The sequence below is a fragment of the Neomonachus schauinslandi genome, chromosome 3 (genome assembly GCF_002201575.2).
Source record: "Neomonachus schauinslandi chromosome 3, ASM220157v2, whole genome shotgun sequence".
In the NCBI taxonomy this organism is placed as follows: Eukaryota; Metazoa; Chordata; class Mammalia; order Carnivora; family Phocidae; genus Neomonachus; species Neomonachus schauinslandi.
In genome coordinates, this window is record NC_058405.1 from 122,094,733 (window position 1) to 122,115,852 (window position 21,120).

The following is a 21,120-nucleotide window of genomic DNA, read 5'->3' on the forward strand; positions in this document are numbered from 1 at the left end:
TTGCCAAATTACTGAGTTTTTGTTTTTGTTTTTTAAGTTGAGTATCACCAAGACTTTGCTGCAGCCATTTCAGCATGGATTTGCAGTCCTGGGCCATTAAGTGTCAATTCCCATGTTAATACTTGAGATGTCTAATACTTTTCCAATGCTCAATGTTATGTAAGTGAATGGAGGAACTTTACTCATATTTTTCCAGATTGGGACCTGTTTCTCTATCCCAGTCTTTGCCTCTGGTAGTAAAACAGCTGAGGTGAATTATTTTAAATCTGGATTAAGATATTTGGTCTGATAATTTTAGATCTGTTAGTCATTTGGTGAATTGATCATTTACCCAATTGATTTCTGGCTAAATAATTTTCAGTAAATTTAACCACAGTTCAAGTAAACAAAACTGATTTTTTTCACCACCTTTTCTTTATAAGTATACTTTCATAATCCTTTACTTCCTAAAAATTAATTAAAAAGCTTTTTGAATGTTATACCTAAGAGGGAATTGATCTTAAAGACCTCCTATGATATATATCCTTCACATTAGAGATGAGGAAATTAAGGCCTAGAAAAGTAGGCCTCAGCTTTTCAAAGTAACATAGGATGCTGAGTTACCCCGCCAGGAATCTAAGAAAAATTTTAGGGCACAAACAACATGAGGGTATCAAATATTTTTGACAGAACTTTTCGTTTTAAGAAAAACATTAAAGTTAATATCATGAGAAAAATCAAAATTTTGTTGAATTTCCTAATGCCTATTTCATATTTTAGCATTATATCTATCTTTAGTTACTTTACAGTGCAGAGATAGGTAGTGAGAGCTTTATGTACCACGAACTTTACAGCATTAGGGATTCTTAATATACTGTAATCATATAGTTTATTATCATATACTGAATAGCATTTCAAATATGTGAAAGAGTAAGATTATCTATGCTGGGGAGATGGGCGTCACCTACTAAAAAGCACTGAGAAAGATGTGGTTTGATACACTTATTCCACAATGCTGGCCATGCTTTCTAGTTACTCACAGTAGGTTACCCTCTAAGAGCCATGACCTTCAAATACCTCTTTAGCTCCACACTTGGATTCATACAGTTGGCCTCCTAATAGAGGCCCTTGCCTAGCCATCAAAAATCCTACCTGGTAGATTAGTGACATAAATTTTCAGTATTTTAGATTTCTGGTACTGATCTTTCATGTTCTCAGTGTCCATATATGCCCACAGCTATGTTGCATTAGGTGTGACAGTTAACAGCAGAGTTGAATTAGAACCCTGGTTGTTGACTCCCAATCTTTTGTTCTTTACTTATATGAAATAATTAGCAGCATTACAATCTTGCCAGAGACTGTGTGTTGTCTGCTTTATTGTGAAGTTTCTGATATTCCTTACTAACAAAATCCTGATTTTCGCTGGACAGCATTGTGCTCAGTGTTTTATCTTCTCTAAGCCAGTGATCCTAACTCTTATGTCTTTTGTACTCTTCAGTTTCTCTACAAACACTAGTTTTGTTTTTTCAAAGCTAGGCTTTCAAGTTCATTTCTGTAGTTTTGAAATGTGTTCAGTTTTCTTTATGGAAAATGCCTTTAGGGAAAAGGCCATGAGAATGGCCTTACACCATTAAAAAGAAAAAAAATCTTTTTAAAAAACATACATCTCAAAGAGAAAAGGCAGCATTTTCTAAGTCACTTCTAACTTGGTCCTTCTTTGCATCCTTCCTTTTCTTTGTTTTTCTACCCTGAATACAGTAAACATTCATTAGTCTATGCTTATGAACGTACCGGTTGAAAAAATAAACATAATTATTACATTTATGATTAAATGTTTTCTTCTCTACAATTCACAAAAATACTTTTCAAAGTAGACGATCATATATTTCAAAATAATCTTTGTCATTAATAATTTATCTTGAAGCCTTCATATATTCCTAATAAAACTGTGGAAACCTTTTTACCTAAATATCTTATTTAGGTAAATAAAAATAACCTTATTTTATATTTACCAAAATATGTCGAGCTCATCCTTACTATTATTCTGACACCCAAAACCAAAATAAAATGAAAACAACAATAAACATTAGGTTTAACAAGTTCTTTATAATGTGATGAAGCAGAAGTCTGTAAGGAATCTACTTACCTTAAACTCTTTTCAAAGGAGTTTCACTGGCTAAAATAGTTAACAGAATTTCATTACAAGGTAGCCAGCCCGTAAAGCATGGCCTTGTAAGAGGGTTCATTTTGTTCCATGAAGCCTATTATCCCTAAAATCATGGTTTTTATAGAAGCCTGTAGGAAGTGACTGGCATGTAAGTATCAGAAGACACTGACAAGTAGCTGATTCTACAAATCTCTTACCACATTTGTAGACTGAAATAAATAACACTGATAATGAATAGATTAAAGTGCCCCCCCATTTCTTGTGTCAACTCTATTTACTTTAATTAAGGACTTTTCTTTCTTACATTTTGAAAGCAATCATTAGATTGTTGTCTATTTACTTAAATTTCAATAAATATAAGCTCTCATACCTCTCCTCTTATTGTATTATATGCACAGTGAGTCAATATTTTCAAATGTTTGCTGTTAATAAATATATGTATAATCTATCTTAAGCTCAGAAATACCTTGACTGAAAAATAACTTAAACAAAATAACCATGGTTCTCTATTGCAGACTAGAATTATCTTCTAGTAGAAATTATCATTTCCTAAATTTTATTTGTAAAACATAGAACTTTGCAATACCACTGCTGAAATTTTTGAAATGCCTTGAATAAAAGGAGAACTTACAGAACTAATATTGGTTATTTTTGATAACTTTATGAGAAAAAAGAAAAATATGATGGAGAAATTATATTTTCCAATGCAAATAGTTTATTAGGAAAGTGACTAAGAATAGTAACAAATCTGCAAATACAGCATTTCATTTGCTATCAAACATCCAAAAAAGATAAATGAAGCTTGGAAAACTGTAGGAGTAATATTCCAAGTCATTAGGTACAACCCTCCATGCATTTGGAAAACTGAATGTTTACCTTTTTTAGAAGGGGTAGAAGTATTTATTTTTTAATATAAAATTGTTTTTCACTTTGTATGTAATACAAGCAAATTTTAGAAAATGTGAAACTTGCAAAAAGTAGAAAGAAAAAAAAATGATCCACTGTACCACCAACCATTACATCCATCATTAAAATCTTGACACATTTTCTCCCAATCCTTCAATATGCAGTTTTGTTTTTCAGTATCTATATAGTCATCATTCCCATTCTGCAACTTGTATAAAGGCAGACATACTGTAAACGCACACAGATCATTTCTGCATAGTACCAGTGGCTTGGCCAAACTATATTTTACATCTTCTACAAAATTTAGGCCAATCAAATTATCACACATCATAGTTACTCTAACAAAAATATATAATCTTTGTTCATTTTCATAGAAAATTATTACATAATTATATACATTTCTAATTAACTATATGCTTATACATATTCATCATATAACATATGGAAATGTATATGGTTCTACAATTATATGTACTATATGCATTTCTAATTCACTGAACTTCTTTTGGATTACTTACCTTTAATTGTTGTTCTCTCAAAGTATCCTGAAACAAATCCAACTTACTAATTTTTTTAACTGACAGAAATGCTCTCAAAATTGCTAATATTTTCCCTTAGCAGTCGGCCGAAATGTTGGCAGCTTCACATATTCTGAATTTAGTAATTCATCATATTTCCTTGATGAATTGATCTCTCAACAAAGCAATACACATTTGGAAACACTGATTATGTTTAATAAAAAGTGAATGGATGTCAAAGAACATCTTATTCTGCCTAATGAGGCTTTATAGATTAAGTCTAATTGTCACTGATACAAAACTAAAAATCCTTTATGTATTGAACAGCAATTAGCTTTCCTCTCAGAACAACAATCTATTCAACTTAAACACATAAGGATATCTTTGTCATAAATAAGACAAGTAAGGATTTGATACCATGAGCCAAAAGATTAAAAAATGATTAGGATTTTTAAATAAGATTATTATTGTTTTCTACTATTTTTTGTGATAAGAAACTGATCCAGTACAGATGGAAGTGGGTATAATAACAATAAAATTCTGAGGATCTGTTTGGTAACAGATTTAGTCTAAGTTTAAACTTTTTTTTTAAAATAAATCTTTATTTAAAAAAATTTTTTTTTAAAGATTTTCTCTATTTATTGAGAGACAGAGAGTGAGAGCAAGAGAGCATGAGCGGGGAGAGAGGCAAATGGAGAGGGAGAAGCAGACTCCCTACTGAGCAGTGAGCCCAACAGGCATCTCAATCCCAGGACCCTGGGATCATGACCTGAGCCAAAGGCAGACGCTTAACCAACTGAGCCACCCAGGCGCCCCTAAACATTTTTTAAGTTTTTAAGTTTAAAAAATAAAAAGAGAAAAATCCTAGAATCAATATATATATATATATATTAAAGATTTTATTTATTTATTTGACACAGAGAGACACAGCAAGAGAGGGAACACAAGCAGGGGGAGCGGGAGAAGGAGAAGCAGCCTCCCGCGGAGAAGAGAGCCCGATGCGGGGCTCGATCCCAGGACCCTGGGATCATGACCCGAGCGAAGGCAGACGCTTAACGACTGAGCCACCCAGGCGCCCTCTAGAATGTATTTCAATCAAGAAGCTAAGCCTCAGAGAAATATATTTTGGCATTTTAGAATTACCAGGAAAGAAACAAGCGGAACTGGATGCAACGTGTTCCTTAAAAAATCATAGACAATAATGAAAATGGGTTATATGATTAATGTAAAAGACCACTGTTAGAAACCCTAAGTTTTAGTTATGTCTCTGCCTGGTTGAGATTGTGTGATCTTGGAAAGGGAGATACCTCCCTTAATGTTTGAGGTATCTCAACATCATTGAAACATCATATTCAAACATTATTGAAAATAAAAAACCTCCTGCAGAATTAGGAAGGCCTTTTTTTATTTCTTTAATTATAATATTAGAGGGTAAGATAGGATGGAAGAACCTGCCTAGTCACACTAGAAAATATTTATTACTGGAAAAAATTTCTTTCTGTGCCAAAAGGAAGAAAGAGTCAAGAAACAAAATATCAACTTCAGTTGGCTGAGCAATTTAAGCTTTTGAAACATTTTCATGCATATGATCTCATCTTAACCTCACCATAATCCTATGAGGCAGAAGTAAAATTATTATGGTCTTTATTTTGCAGACAAGGAAATTGAGGGAAAAGGTAGCATTATTTTGATGCCTGAAATCACAAAGTCTATTTCACAAGGTTAACAAGAATCTAGGTCTCCTCACTCCTTAACTAGGTCCTCTTTCAATGGAGCTGATAAAGTTAAAGGGAATAATAAGCATATGTAGCTGAATCCAAGTTAGAAACAAAAGCAGAACCCTAAAGGAAACGTATAGGAAATGAAGTCTCTGTGGTGGGTTCTTTGTGCTGATTGGTAAGGTGTGTACTTAACCCATAGGCAAAAAGGGAGTTGTGGTGATATTCACAGAAATGTATATAATTAAGTGAAAAATTCAATTTCTGTAAAAAGCAGAAATTTCACTCACCTAATAGTAAGGAAACGTCCCCAAACCCCAAATTATCAAACTTGTGAAAATGGCTCATGTAGCATGGCATAATCAGATGGACAAGATCCTTCCCAAAAACTAAGGCATATTTATTCCCCTTTGGACTGACTTCTAACAACATATTTTTCCTATTCAAATTAATTTACCTTTAAATTAGTTTACCTTTCAGGGAACTAATGTTTTTCTATATTTCACGGGAACATGCAGATAATTTTATACCTGTATAAACTGTAAAATTGTTGACAAAATAAATAAACAGGAAAATGCGGACTTAAAAAATTTGAAAAAGACATCTATTATGTCAAAGCTCCTTGTTACTGGAATATAGTAAATTGAGGCCTTGGTGAGTGTTAACCACAAAGTTATATGTATGGCTTATACGAATTAACTAACAAAAGGCAATGCTTCAGAGTGTAGTGAAATTTACTTCATTTAGGTTATGGTACTACTTTTTGGTTTAAAGACTATACTTTTTAAAAAGTGGATACCTGCGGTCCATCTCTGGCTTCATAGAAGTCACCCACTCTTATTTTTGCACTGAAGCTGAAATTGTCCCTTGAGATATCCATTATTCCATTTCTGCTGAGATACTGAAAAAATCACATATTTTTCCACTTCAGGTTTTAATAATTACAACCCAGCTTTGATGTAGAGCTTTCTTCAGGACACTAACGTTTTGCATATTCTATCAAGGGGCTATGGATTTAGAGAAGATCAATTTAAGTTAAGTACATTTAGACCCATACAAGAGAATTATCTTGTATCAAGGAACTTTATCTGAGAAAGGAGAGCACCTTTTTTCCATAAACATGCTTAACAGGCACCAAATGTACGTTATTTGGTGAAAAGTATGTACCTTTATTACTTCAGGGTATTGCCTAAGTTTCTTTCCACATGGAGCATAATATGCTACTTCTCCTTGAAGGCGCCCTCCAAAGTTTCTTATTCTGGTCTCTCTTTGCCAGCTACAGGCAACAGAAATGAGAGTTATAACATATTTAGTTTTAAGAAAGCTTTTTTAAAAAAAACTTAAGAACACATGCTTTTTAGACAACATGAAAAATACAAATAAAACAAAAAGAAATCCCTAATCATACAACTCAGATACATTTATCATTAAAGTTACTTAGATTTTTAGCTAAGTAATTCCACTAAAAATTAATCAGACTCAAGTTACAAATATTAAACTCCGTTAAATTTCTTAGAAATCGTAACTGGTATTACTTTGGGTATTCGGACAAATTCAGTAACATGTGTCAATGTGTACTGATTTTGTATATCTGAAAAGCTTTAGGTGAAAACAGTACCGAAAACCTGGCTCTCTGCTCCTTGAGGATCACGTACTTCGAGTGTAAAACTTCTCAGCTCCAATTAAACCATTTTAACCACACTCTGCTCACGTCCCCCAGTTTTGCCCACAGTGGCTTTTACTGTTCTTTAATTCCATCTTTGCAAAAACCTCTCATACTCTTAACTGTGTCTCCGCCCTGCCCTCTGCCAAATGATCTTCTCTTGCTTGGTCTTTTCTCAGTCGGTAGTCCCATTGCTGTGTGAGCCCATCCCAGCATTGCCATACCTAAACACTGCAGTTGGCCTTCATTTCAGTTTTCTGATATATCAACTTCTTTGCCCTTTGCTCTAGCTCTTCTGCTCTAATAAATACTATGCAATATATTCAATTCTTTTATGAATAGCAGAGAGTGAAATATAGTGAGAAATCAAACATGCATAAATATGTGGAGGCAAAGCAAAAAGAGAATCTTATTTTGCATACCCATATTCCAAAGGAATACGCAGTTCACGCTCATCTGTTACTCTTCTTCTTTTGGAAGTGCCTTCAAGAAAATTCAGCCAGTTAACATAAAAGATTAGTTTATTTAGATGACAATTTTTCAATAGTTTTGAAACTTTTCTTTAAATAATATATCTTAATGACTTGAATTACTGAAGGTATTTCTGCAACTTGTAGGTTACTTTTAGATGATGTGCAACAAAACACACTATACAGAGGATTTTTTTTCCTGTCTCCTTTGGTCTGCATGATAGAATGGTCTTTCTACAGAAAATACAATGGAAGGTAAAAATACATAGCTTTCCTCTCATTTTGTATTTAAAGAAATAGCTAAAGAAGGAGGAGGAAAATCGTAGATAGAGGTTTCAGAAAACCAGGTACAGTTGTTTTCATTGAGAATATGAGTTTTAAGATGCTGAAAAATTTCAACAGCTGGCTCATACACTTAAAAATAATGTAACTTCTATGTTCATATAAATCCATAGTCAAAACCACTACTAGATCTTTTAACCTAAAGTACAAAGGAAGAGGATTATGATTATATGTAAAGTTCTTCATAGACAATGGCCAAGTTTCACAAATGCAAATATGTGCATCTTAAATTAGTAGAATATCATACTGGTCTGTGGCAAATGAAAGCAAAACTAGACATTTCTAAGAAAAGAGTGAAATCAGTAAAGCAACATGATACTGTACTATACACTTCCATATTTTCTTAGCTTTTGAAATAGAAATAAGTCCTTTTGGAATATTAATGTAAAACTTTTAATGAAGATCTCTAGACGTTTATAAAAGGTCAAATAGAAAAAAAAAAGATGTGGCATGTTAATGAAATAATAATGCTACTCACTAACTCAAATGACCTTTGGCTATGTGTTGGGCAGATATGCAATTGTATCTCAAGTAACCTAGTGAGCTCACTTTTATAAAGTACAAAAAAGTCCAACTGTTAGTCAAATTCTAAATTCTAGGAGCATAAACTGAACACAAAAGCAGGAAGGTAGTTGAAATCAAGAGCTGTCTGTCATCAATCAGGTTCTTAAGTGGGAAGCACAGAATAAAAATGGTAATTGGTCATATCCTTTGAAAATACATGCTGACCTTTCTCAGCCAACCTCGAATCTAGCTGTAACACTTGATTCCAATGAGGTCATCCACAGAACACTGGATAAATAAGAATTCTTGCTATGGTTTGACTTCTACTTTACAATAATAAAAATAAAGTATAGGTACCAGAGTGTGGACTTGAAGTAAGGGTGGAAGAAGGTGTGCCAAGAAAAGCAGGTGACTGGGACTCAGAACATAAGGCAGCAGGAGCAGAGCCTGGGGCTTTTGTTATGTGGAGGTTACGAGGTGTTGAGTGAGCTGTGAGACTGATGGAAGGGCTTTTGACAGAGGAAGTTGTTTTATTCAGTTTCCTTGAAGTTTTCTCTCCTTCAGTATCACTATCTGATTCATCTTGGTCTTTATCATCATCATCATCTTCTTCTGATCCTTCTGTATCTGATTCTGAATTACTATCTGATTCTGGGAAGTAAAAGAAGCATTTGTATATTATAACTAGATCATCACCAACATTTGCAGTTTGTATCTAAATGGAATAGTTTAGGAATCAGCATCTGTGATTGAATTCAACTGAGCGACTTTCCTGAAGAGTTCATGTAAAATTTACTATCTTACAAGCTATTTGAGTACAATGTATGCAGACTACAAATTCTCAAAATTCTTTGTTCAAAGTATCAGTTTTACTCAACACCTTAATCATAAAACAGTTCTTCTCACATGACACTGTTCACATGATGAGTTCTGCTTAGTGGTTTCAAAATCATTTTTAATTTAATAGAGAAACTAAGGTATAGAGGGAATAAAATTGATTCTTTAAATTAATAGATTCCAATAGCTTAAGAAGTATACTAGGTTCAGTATGAGGAAGAAAAGTCTGAAACTACCATCATTCTTTCATCTGGGCTTTGAGGTAAAAGAAAACCATTTTCTGAAAGATTCTTGGCTTTTCTGGTTGTAGTTATTTTATTTAGATGCAAGACCTCATCAGGCTTCTCAGGCTTCACAAAAGACCAGGTTACATAAATAATTATGTGGGAACATTTAATGGTTTAATAATTTAAGTTTGGTCTAGGAATGTCGTCCTATAAATGCATCTCTTCTTACAAACAGGTATTTTTTATTCCTGGATTAAACTCGATAAACACAGGCCTGATACTTGGAATGTATTTTAAACGTTCCCAGGATAACAATTTTTGTGGAATCACGTTTTGTGTAGTACCATCTGCCTATGTTGAAATTTGTTATAAAAATTGCCTTTGAAAGTTATTCATAATGATATTCATACTCGATCATGCAAAGTTGTATTTATGGGAATCCCAGGAAAAAATATTATCAGGAAAATTGTTCTTACCCTGAGCAAGTAGGTTGTTTCTACCTTAGACGCTTTAAGATGTATAACTGACTATATTTTCCTATTCATATTGGCAGCTAGAAAATTTACCATTGGACTTGTGGCTGACCAGTAACAAATCCAAATATTTTTATAATATGTATTTCACCTTTGTATATAAAATTTAAATTATCTTATATTTTATGCTTTCAATTTTCTGTGGAACAATGAGGAGAGTTAAGGGGAAGAAAAATGGAAAGAAGTCTAAAAAAAAAAGCAAAACTAGAAAGCAAATCAAAATAAAATCAAGGAGCACTCTACTTGATTAAGTAAGTTCTGTGTTGCTAATGGACATTCATAGGGATTTAGGTTTCTGGTGCTTTCTAAATGACTGACTACAATTTTACCTCCTTCATTCAAAATATCTACTGACACATTTAAATAAGTAGCAGAAGAAATGAAAAAGAAAGGACAAATAAATGGTCATGAATTAAATGAAAATTAAGCAAATTTGTGAAGTTATTTCTTAATTTATGCATCATCTATTTTCACTTAAAGTTTTTATTTGTTTAATGTTAAATGAATAATAAAGCTGAGAATTTAACTTAGGATTTCTAATTTCAATCACTCCAATATTTTACCAGCTCACTATGGACAGGCACATAGCTGCGTGAAACACAGTGAATGACAAAGACTCTAAGTCTGCGAACTAAGAACCTCCTTTAACTGTTTTGGTCCACACAGCATTTAGATAAATACTTCAAATTTAAAAATAGAAAATAACCTGATTGGCTGTCATCAGATTCATCATCTTCATCATCTTCCTCATCTTCTTCCTCGTCATCTTCTTCTTCATCCTCGTTTGAATCTTCAGAATCTTTACTACTGGGAATGTCTGAATCTGTTCCCCTAAACTGTTCCACTAGAGATTTTGCAGGGTGAGGGTGGTGCTGTATTTTTACTGTGTTTACATTATTGCTAACCGCTTTTTCCTTCCCTTGAGGATGCACTATGGGAGAGGCAGAGGGTAGCACAGTTGTCTGATTGCCAGTGGTCCTTCTCCCACTTGTACTCAAATGTACAGGTGAGGAAAAAGGGCTGCTACTTGCAGTAGCAATGTTTTCATTAATCTTACTCTGCATTTTAGTTTTGGTAGTAAGTGCCAGAGGAGCTTCTTGAATGACACTTTGAATAACTCCATTTGGTTGGTGATTACCTAAAAGTGCATTTGTCAAGAATGGATTAGGGTGGTTGTTCTCTACTGTTTGTTTTGGATGTGCTGGTGAACTAGAGGTTGCTTTTGGATTTGACAAAGCTGCAATAACCTTCTTCAAGCTCTTGGATGACTCTTGTTTCTTTAACTGCGCTGGGAATGTCTGTTTATATTGTTCCTGTTGAAACATAAGTTAAAAAACAAAACAACAATGTACCATAAAAACAAAGATTACTTCTATTTGCCTCCCGTATCTGACAACAGCTGCTCATATACAAATTTAAATCATGATTTACAAGTGCTTAAAATTAGTGGCAGTGATGACTAGTTGGTTGCTGAATCTTGGCTAGACATAATATGTTTAAAATTCAATTAGTCTTTCTCCCCTCAAAATACAGGTTTCCTGACTGCCTCTCTCTCATTATTATTGCTCCCACTGTCTCGATAATCTAAATCTGAAACTCTAAAAACATCTTTTACTTTTCCCTCTTCCAAGTCAGCCGTATCCCTATGTCTTTTGGATTCTTTCCTTAAAATATTGCTCAAACTTAAGCCATACCACCCTTTCTTCCCACACAACTCCCAATATATGCTATATGCCAATGCCAATTTTATCTTAATTTACAGCCTCTACTACTTAAACTACAGCCTAATACCTTGTTTAGCTCCTTGGTTAAAAGCTTTAGTGTCTCCTTTGCCATTGGCAACTTTATAAAGCCTAAACACTTAATTTTAATTAAGTGTTAACACTTAATACTCAAATGACTTTTCAAGTAGGCACTAATAGAACGTTCTAGTCAAACTGGACTATTCGCCATGCCCTGTGCATGTCATACTTTCACTACCTCCACATTTTGCTACAATCATTTTCTCTGTGTGAAACGTCCTCCTCTTAGAAATCTCAAGCTCATGAAATCTTGTTCCTTCTTCACAATCCCACCCAAGAAGTTTTCCAGGTGTGTTCCAGCCAGAAGCACTCGTCGTCTCTCTCCTTTGAACTCCTTTCCCTCCTGTCTATTACCCTGTGCTACCTGTGGCAGACATGATATGAAGCTGTTGGCATTTCCGGCTCAACAGTCTGTGGGATCTAGCTTAGAGTGCCTTTAGCACATGAGCATTAGAAAGCGTGTAATACAACAGTTTAGAAAAATTATACTTTTGGAAAAAACTGATTTGTAAACCACTAAGCCATAAAACTTATGTCTGTAAATAGAAACAAAAAATTATTTGGCTCTCAGAATCTTCTTAAAAAGAATAAAATCGTATAAACTTCATTAAATATATATAATTAATACATAAAATACTTAAGTGGAATGATTAAAATATTTTAAGTTACTAGAAATACAGTTAAATTTCAGAAGGTGAAATCTGTAATGAAAATGGTTGCCTTAAAATTAAAATCAGCAGTACTGTCAGCTTGGATCTGGGCTCTTAACACTCTAGTCGGCAAAAATTTGCGGTGGGCATTTCGGAAGTATAAATGCAGATGGAATGCAATATAGAATGACGTATTAAATCTTTTAAAGGAGCAGTACTAATAAGCAGTACGCAATTCCTAATAAACTGCTTTATCTTATTTAACATCTTTACTGTAACACTTCACTTTGTAAACAAAGACTGTCACATAATACTCATATCTAAGGCAATGCTTCACAAAAAGAAAGTACTTAATTAGTATTTATTCAGTGAATAAAATATGGAAAATTATACTAAATAATTGTATTTACCTTTTAAAAAGAATTTTATGGCAAAATTCTTATATAAAATACATTAACATACTTAATTTTACTTAATATTTATATAATATAGAAATATTATGTATTACATGTAAGTATATGTATATAATGTACTTACCTTCATATTTAATATATACTGATTTAAGTTTTCAGCAGAAAAATTTAGCGTATTTTCATTTCTTAGAACAAAATTATGTCATATAATCATTTTGTACTCTTTTTTTACAGGTAGTAAATTTTCCTTCTAAATACATAGGATCAAAACAGTCATGAAAACAAAACCTCGCCCTTTAGTTTTATGTTTTAATTTTCTGAAATTGCTTCTCACTCCATAATTCTAAAGACCCACTTCCCCTATATTGACACCTGAAGGTTTTCAAAAATAACCAAAGATCACTGTATTTTATCTAAGAGTAGTAGCTGTTACTCTTTAAAGGCAAATATGTTGTGCTTTTTGATATTGGGGGTGGTACATAAAAAGGAAGAGGGGAGAAAATTGAGAACTGCACAGAAGCAAATGTCTTGCTGTTCTAAGATAGACACTTGGATGACAAGAGTATGGAAAGACAGGTTTGAAACTGTCCTACCTCCAAGTTCTTGTTCCCAGCCCTTACTGAGTCTCTCAGTCTACACAAAAAATCCTCTAGGCAAAACTTGATAAAGAAAATTCACTACTGTTATATAGATCCAATTAATGTGTATTGATTTGAATTAAATGTCTATACTATACGTGTATGGAAAGAACCAATGATTAAATAATACTAAAAAAAAAATCACAGACTAGTGGAGGAAACAGATACATGGCAGGTAACGTGAAATAGAGACTTTCATAAGAATAAAGCAAAATTCTATATGTTAGACTACCATATAAAGAAAGAGAGCTGATGTAAGAAAAATATTTATAAAATACCCTTTAACTCAATACTAGGTACCAATGAAAAGTAGATAAAGTCATTTGGAGTTGAGTCTAATGTGAAGATCCACTCACATAAAATATTTCCCATGAACTACCATTATCATTTTAGAAACACCAAATTATTTCATCTTAATCATGGGCTTTGATGTAAGAATGACCTTGGTTTAAAATCCTTCTACTCTTTACTTGTACTATGATGTTAGCAAGTGACTTAATCTCTCTAAGCCTTAGTTTCTTTACCTCACATAATTTTGTAAGAATCACATAAGATCAAATGTATAGGAAGTCTAGGTTGGTTACATTTATTAAGCAAGTGTTTAATAAGTGACTTTCTAGTAGGCAGTCATATAAAATTCTTTTAATAAGAAATATTTAAGAAACTGAAAAATCAAGAAACCTTTCAAAATGCAAATAACTCTTGATACGCTCTATAATCTATCTTAAAGTGGAATATACATTAATGAAAAATTAAAATAACTCAAACAATGTAATTTTTAGTTTGTTTAATTTACTCATGGAGAGTCAATAATGTGATGCCAATAATAATACCTCCTTATGACTGAGCACTGCATTACAAGTTATCATATGCATGGTATAATACCATTGGTCACTCCATGTAGATCAGGGATTCTCAAATCTGGCTACCTATTTGGAAGCTTTTTTTTTTTTTTTTTAAGATTTTATTTATTTATTTGACAAAGAGAGAGACAGCGAGAGAGGGAACACAAGCAGGGGGAGCGGGAGACAGAGAAGCAGGCTTCCCGCGGAGCAGGGAACCCAATGTGGGGCTCGATGCGGGGCTTGATGCGGGGCTCGATCCCAGGACCCTGGGATCATGACCTGAGCCAAAGGCAGACGCTTAACGACTGAGCCACCCAGGTGCCCCTGGAAGTTTTGATATATGCAATACCTTGGTCTCAGCACAAGAGATCCTGATTTCATTGTTCTGAGGTGTTATTCTTTTTTTTTTTTTAAGTTTTCCAAGTGATTCTAGTGTATAGTTAGGCTTGTGAACTACTCATTTAGATTCTCAAAAAAGCCTGATTTATCCAAGTCTTTTTTACTTTGACCCTGTTCTTAAATTCTTCACAGTAAAATAAGATTTAATGGACAAGGACACTGTAACTTTTTTAAGAAAGAAAGGCAGCATATCACAGCGTTTAAGAACAAGGATTCTAGTGCTACACTGCCCAGATATGAATTCTAACTCTATTACTAACTAGCAGTGTGATCTTGGGGGAGTTATTTAAGTTTCATGAATCTCAATTTGATTGTCTGTAAATGGGCATTATAATATTAGTAGCACTTACAGATGTTAGTGTTCAATGAGTAAATGCATTTTCAGCACTTAAAACAATAGCTGGCAAACAGCAGGAGCTGTACAAGAATTATCTAATGATTAGGAGGCCTAAAGGTAATTTTTGTAATCAAAAGACAGGATATTGTGTTCAAACATAATATATTTTCTCTACTCTAGATTGGTTCTAGAATAAAAGGCATTGGTCAGGGACACCTGGGTGGCTCAGTCAGGTAAACGTCTGCCTTCGGCTCAGGTCATGATCCCTGGGTCCTAGGATCGAGTCCCACATCGGGCTCCCTGCTCGGCAGGGAGTCTGCCTCTGCCTCTCCCCCTGCTCATGCTCTCCCTCTGCTCATGCCCCACCTCTCTCTCTCTCTCTCAGATAAACAAGTAAAATTTTTAGGAAAAAAAAAAAGGCATTGGTCATTTAATTATTAGAATTCTACTAGACATATGAATGTAGACTATGTAGTAATATAAAATCAATAGCAAGAAAATAAAGAAGAAAAAATTCTCTGATTAGTGGTTCTGGTATTTGTATAAATAAAATTATTCAAAATATTTTGTATTTCATATAATTTGTTAAAAATGGCAAAGGAACTCTCTCTCTAAAACAAACAAATAAATCTTTAAAAAAAATTCTTCAAAAAAGTGGGGGGGGGCACCTGGGTGACTCAGTTGGTTGAATGTCTGACTCCTGGTTTCAGCTTAGGTCATGATCTCATGAGTTGTGAGACTGAGCCTGGAGTCGGGCTCCATGCTCCCCACTCAGCGGGAAGTCTGCTGGAGATTCTCTCCCTTTGCCTCTACCCCCACACATTCTCTCTAAAATAAATAAAACATCTTAAAAAAATTCTTTTAAAAAATGGTAAAGGAAAATGATTCTTCATAAAGGATTTTTATGCTTGTAATTGACAGGATTACAGAAGTAAACTATTCAAGTTTATTTCTTTAAAAAAGAATATATTGATATTAGAAAAAAAAGGACATTGATCTTAAACAAAACTAATTGTGGAGTATATCTTATTCAAACATATGTCTCCCCTTACTACTAAATCATTATACCTCAGGAAAAAAAAATGACACGATTGTGTTGCCAAAAATATATTAAGCAGATGTATATGTAACTACAAAATCAGAGAAATCTAGCTTTCTCATGTGCATATTCTCTTCCTGGTAACTAATAAAGTATGGAAATAAGAGTAGAATTTAATTTAAACTTGCATATTGTAAGACAATATAAAAGCTCTTTCTCGAATAATGAAATTCTTCTATAAGTAATTTTTCACTTACCCGTTTGGATCGCATTTCACTGGTCAAAGGACTAGATTCTTCAGAGGTATTTTTATTCCCTGCTTTAAGTACATCAGGAGAAGGAACTATGAGTTTCATGTAAGTTTCCTTTTTGGCTTGATTTACCAAAGATAAAGGTTTCACATTGGACACCAATCCCGTAGACTGTATTACACTTGTGTGTTTGTTCACAGATTCCTCCTTTGCCTGAGAGCTTTGGAAAATAAATGGAAGCTGCTGTGACAAAACCTGAGGCTGCTTCTGCTGGGATTGGAATGATGAGTGAGTCTGGGATTCAGACACAAGAGGTAATGGCTGGTGTATTCTTTTTTCCTGGGCTTTTTCAGTTGCTTTCTGTCCATCTGCTTTTGGGTCTGAAATACCATGTAATAGCACCTGTAAATAAAAATAAAAAGACGACTTCTCAGTATCTATTAAAACAAAGAATGTCATGCAGTAAAACTGGGAGAAAAAAGGGTACTTTAAAAAGTGCTAATTAGTTATGATAGTTACATAAAGCTCACTAGAAAATATACCAAATGTCCCTTTAAAAATGTTTCTCCATCTCCTTTCTTGGGCAAATGTTAAGAACTAAAGACATGATTAACTTTAAACTTTATAGACTTTGAGAGTCAAGATAAACCAGTTAATTCCTAAATAGGAAGAATGTGTGGATACTGCCAATAAACTATTTATACCTGGTTGTTACTCTTATGTTGTGCTTCTCTCTCTGAATCAGAATCATCATCTTCACTTTCTTCAATACTTTGATCTTCTTCTTCTTCATCTTCCTCTAGATCATCTGAATCACTACTACTAATGCCTTCACTTGAGGTGTCTGATGATGTGCCCGAATCACTATCACTGTTGCTAGAACTTTCCATAGCTTTCTTCCTTGGTTTCTGGATAAAGACAAGTTTTTAGCAAGACTTTATTTTTGGAAAAATTCAAAGTTCAGTAAGAGGTATGCTCTTTTAATTTTCAAGTGATTTTTCCATCTCAAAATGTCATTTTAGAAAAAAGAGAAAAGTCACATGTTGTAAGGGTAGTTATTCAACAATCAGATCCAATTAATTTATATGATCGGAATTCTCCAATGAAAAGTACAGGCTGTGTCATGTACAGAACATTAGAAACATTGACATAGTATATATGTAGATCTATTCATATGACTGCCATGCTTCAAAACGTATGGCAGATTAAAAAGAGCAATTTACAAAATGATAATTCCAATTATGATAAGGGCTACAGACATTTCAGTTCTATATTTAGCTGCAGTCTTCTTTTTTATGTGGATAGTGAGTCAATAACCAATTATTTATATATAACGTGCCAAACACACCTTCTAGATGCTGGACAACAAGATATCTAAGATAGAGTCCTTGCCTTCAAGAAACTTACATTCTAGTGCAGGTGGTGGTAGAGTAGACAAATGGCTAATATGAAAGCAAAAAAATCCATATGTAATAAGTACTGGAGAGAAGATAAAATAAGTAGCAAAAGACTTAAGGGCTGCTTTAGCAATGAATTTAATTTTTATATTTCACTTCAGAAAAGATAGAAAATACGATAAAGAGAGATATTAATTGGAACATTAAAGGCTCTACAGGAAAAAGAAAACCCAAAATTGGTAGAAAGTGACATTAGGTCACATTAAAAAAAAACTTTTGTGTTTAAATAACAGACAATAGTAGAGGTGCCTGGGTGGCTCAGTCGGTTTAGCCTCTGAATCTTGTCTTCAGCTCAGGTCATGATCTCAGGGTCGTGAGATAGAGGCCCAAGAGGGGCTCCACACTCAGTGGAAAGTCTGCTGGAGAGTCTCTCTTGCCCTCTGCCCCTCCCCCACTCTTACATAAATAAATAAATAAATCTTTTTTTTTTTTTTTTTTTTAAGATTTTATCTATTTGACAGAGGGAGACACAGTGAGAGAGGGAACACAGGCAGGGGAAGTGGGAGAGGGAGAAGCAGGCTTCCCGCCGAGCGGGGAGCCCGATGTGGGGCTCAATCCCTGGGATCATGACCCGAGTCAAAGGCAGACACTTAATGACTGAGCCACCCAGGCGCCCCTAAATAAATAAATCTTAAAAAAAAAAGAATAGACAATAGTAGTGGATACAAAGGAGGAAAAATCATTAGATGAATTATGACTAAATATCTATATAACAATGGAAAAGTTAAAACTCGCCAATAGGAAGACTAAAAAGGAGAAATACTGACATGATAGAGCAAGACTGAGTATAATCCAAAGTTACATAGGAACATTTCAACAGGATTCACTGACAGATAAAATAAAGAACAAAATATAGAAAAAGCAGCAATAAATTACAAAAGCAATGAATTACAAAAGTTATGGTCTTAACAGCAATACAGTTTGTCATGACTAGTGAGATGGGGCATGAAAGACAATAATACACTTCTACAGAAAGAAGCCAAGTTGAAGCAATAGTTATAGATTGCACATTAGTACTCTTTCCCTTGTGCTTTCTGAAATTTGATTTAAATGAAATGAAATACATATGAGTGAAGAGAGTCAGTCCTGTTGTTATACTCTCCTTGCAATGGTAACCTGTGTTAACCCTTCCAAACTAGCAACCATAATGCTTCCTCCAGAGATACACCCTTCAATAAGCTGACTAATAGTAACCATCATTCCTGGAGCTATGTCTTTCCCTCACAAGAAAGCAGAGCGATGAGACACTGACTTGGAATAGTGTAGGTATCACAGAATGAAAAAGATCAAAGTAGAGATTAAAGAGAAACAATAGTAACAATACACTATTACTATTATAACAAAATACTAACAATATAGTAACATTAAGCCTACCATTTATTTGGCAGAGAAAATTCTCCTTCATTGTAACCAAAATCTGTTGTGGGTTTCTAAGCATGTATAACAAGATTATGAAAATCATAAAGAGTCTCAGTAGAAGTTACCACTTTGGTTTTTAATAGAGGCTAAGAAAGGAAAAGAATAAGGGAGATACAGTAATTTACTAGAGAAAAATAAACTCCTATTTTAATGCCCAAGTAATATCTGTAGTTTTTAATTTAAAGGTGGCATGAGAAATGGAGTCTACATGCCTCGAGAGTGGGTCTAGAAGTGTGGATTCTAAAGTTTTAGAGTGCAAAATATTTACTTGCTGAACTTGCTACAACCAGCAGATTCCTGAGTCCCAATTCCGAACAGGGCACAGGGATCTGCATTAACAAGCACTTTAATGGGATTCTGATGCAGATAGTCCTTGCAGACCATACATGACAGTATACAAAGAGTCTGTGCCTTTATAAGGTAACAAATTTAGTCCCCATTTTAGAAAAAATGTAGAAGTGAACATACAAGTCCAGGTATTAGAGAAAAAGAGAAAATTAGTTTCAGTATTACCAATTTTGTCTCCTTAGTCTCTATTAGTTATGTGTGTGTGTGTGTGTAGTTATTTTGTATTCATACACAATTCAGTAGTGTGCCTCTTTCCTGTCATTTAAACATTTTAAAAATGAGTCTTCTTAGGTTATCAAAAAATGACCAGAGAAGATCTTATTAACCAGCCCCCCAACCCCATTCCAATCTGGGAAAGCTTTTCAGAACCCTCTCCTTGAACTTTTTCATTTCACTGTATACTTATTTCTTTCAGTAACAAAATACATACAACTTCAAGGCTATTATGTACCAGGCATAGTTGCTCTCCTCTCCAGAGATACAAAGGTATGACGGCAACTCTGCCCCAGTGGTAATGGAGAAGAGAATCAACAAACAATGTAAATAAGTGTTTTTAGTGATACATACCATGACTAAAACAGGATACTTGGATAGACAGTGTGTGCTGGGGAAGGGGGGGGGCGGGGTGTGTGTGTGTGAAGATTTAGATGCAGTTATCAGGTAAGATCTTTCCGAGCTGAGATCTAAATGGAGAGTGAGAGACACTCACATAAAGATAAAAGAGTAGAGCCTTCAAGAACAGGGGAAAGACCAAAGGCAAAAGCCATGAAATAAGTCTGATATGTTAAAAAAAAATGGTGAGGCCAGCTAAATCAGCTCCAGCACAGGGAACCAGGGAGAGAGAGCCACAGAAAATAAGGCTGGATGGACTGGCAGGGGTTAGATCATACAGGGTCTTGTAGGCTGAGTGAGATAGGAAACTACTGGAGGGAATGATAACATAGGATAGCTTAAAACCATAAGAACTCACTTATGTTTTAAAAAGACTGGCTGTTGTGGTCACAACATGTTACTGGCTTGTAATAGCAGGAGTGGAACTTACTCAAAGTTGAACAGTTTGTTTGTTTTTTCTCAACAGGCTGTATGTGTATTTTAGTCTGTGATGTACATTGTTTAATTTAAAATATCTACATTTATTCTAAATATGCATGCATTGTATATGAGGGAATTGGACTTAATCAATGATTTTCAATATGTACTACTAAGATAGCAACCCCCAGGAGGGATCATCAAAATTAGCTAAAGAACCATTTTTTCAAACTACATATGAAAAAGGTTTCCCAAGCAATGTCCATACTACCCAAAGCAATCTATAGATTTAATGCAATCTCTATCAAAATACCAACAATATTTTTCACAGAACCAGAACAAATAATATTAGAATTTGCATGGAACCACAAGAGACTCGGAATAGCCAAATCACTCTTGAAAAAGAGGAACAAAGCTGGAGGCATCACAATCCAAGATTTCAAGATATACTACAAAGCTGTAGTAATCAAAACAGTGGGGTACTGGCACAAAAACAGACACATAGATCAATAGAAAAGAAAAGAAAGATCAGAAATACTCACACTTTTAGGGTCAATTCTTATCTACAACAAAGGAGGCAAGAAAAGACAATGGGGAAGAGACAGTCCCCTTGGTATTATAGCTGAGAT

The 21,120-nt window shown here is 34.2% G+C and overlaps 1 protein-coding gene across 4 annotated transcripts in view; it reads right to left on the minus strand.

Annotated features, from left to right (window-relative positions):
• Nucleotides 1-21,120, minus strand: part of BAZ2B (bromodomain adjacent to zinc finger domain 2B) — a 185,198-nt gene that overhangs the window by 82,438 nt on the left and 81,640 nt on the right. For 2 of the 4 annotated variants that reach the window (XM_021703377.2, XM_021703378.2), the window contains exons 5-11: nt 16,943-17,146; nt 16,245-16,640; nt 10,571-11,177; nt 8,625-8,918; nt 7,374-7,434; nt 6,456-6,564; nt 6,088-6,189 (exon numbers count right to left, since the gene is read on the minus strand). In XM_021703377.2, coding sequence (XP_021559052.1) covers nt 6,088-6,189; nt 6,456-6,564; nt 7,374-7,434; nt 8,625-8,918; nt 10,571-11,177; nt 16,245-16,640; nt 16,943-17,146 — 1,773 coding nt within the window. The remainder of the gene's footprint in view (nt 1-6,087; nt 6,190-6,455; nt 6,565-7,373; nt 7,435-8,624; nt 8,919-10,570; nt 11,178-16,244; nt 16,641-16,942; nt 17,147-21,120) is intronic. The other 2 variants (XM_021703380.2, XM_021703379.2) reach the window with 1 other exon arrangement.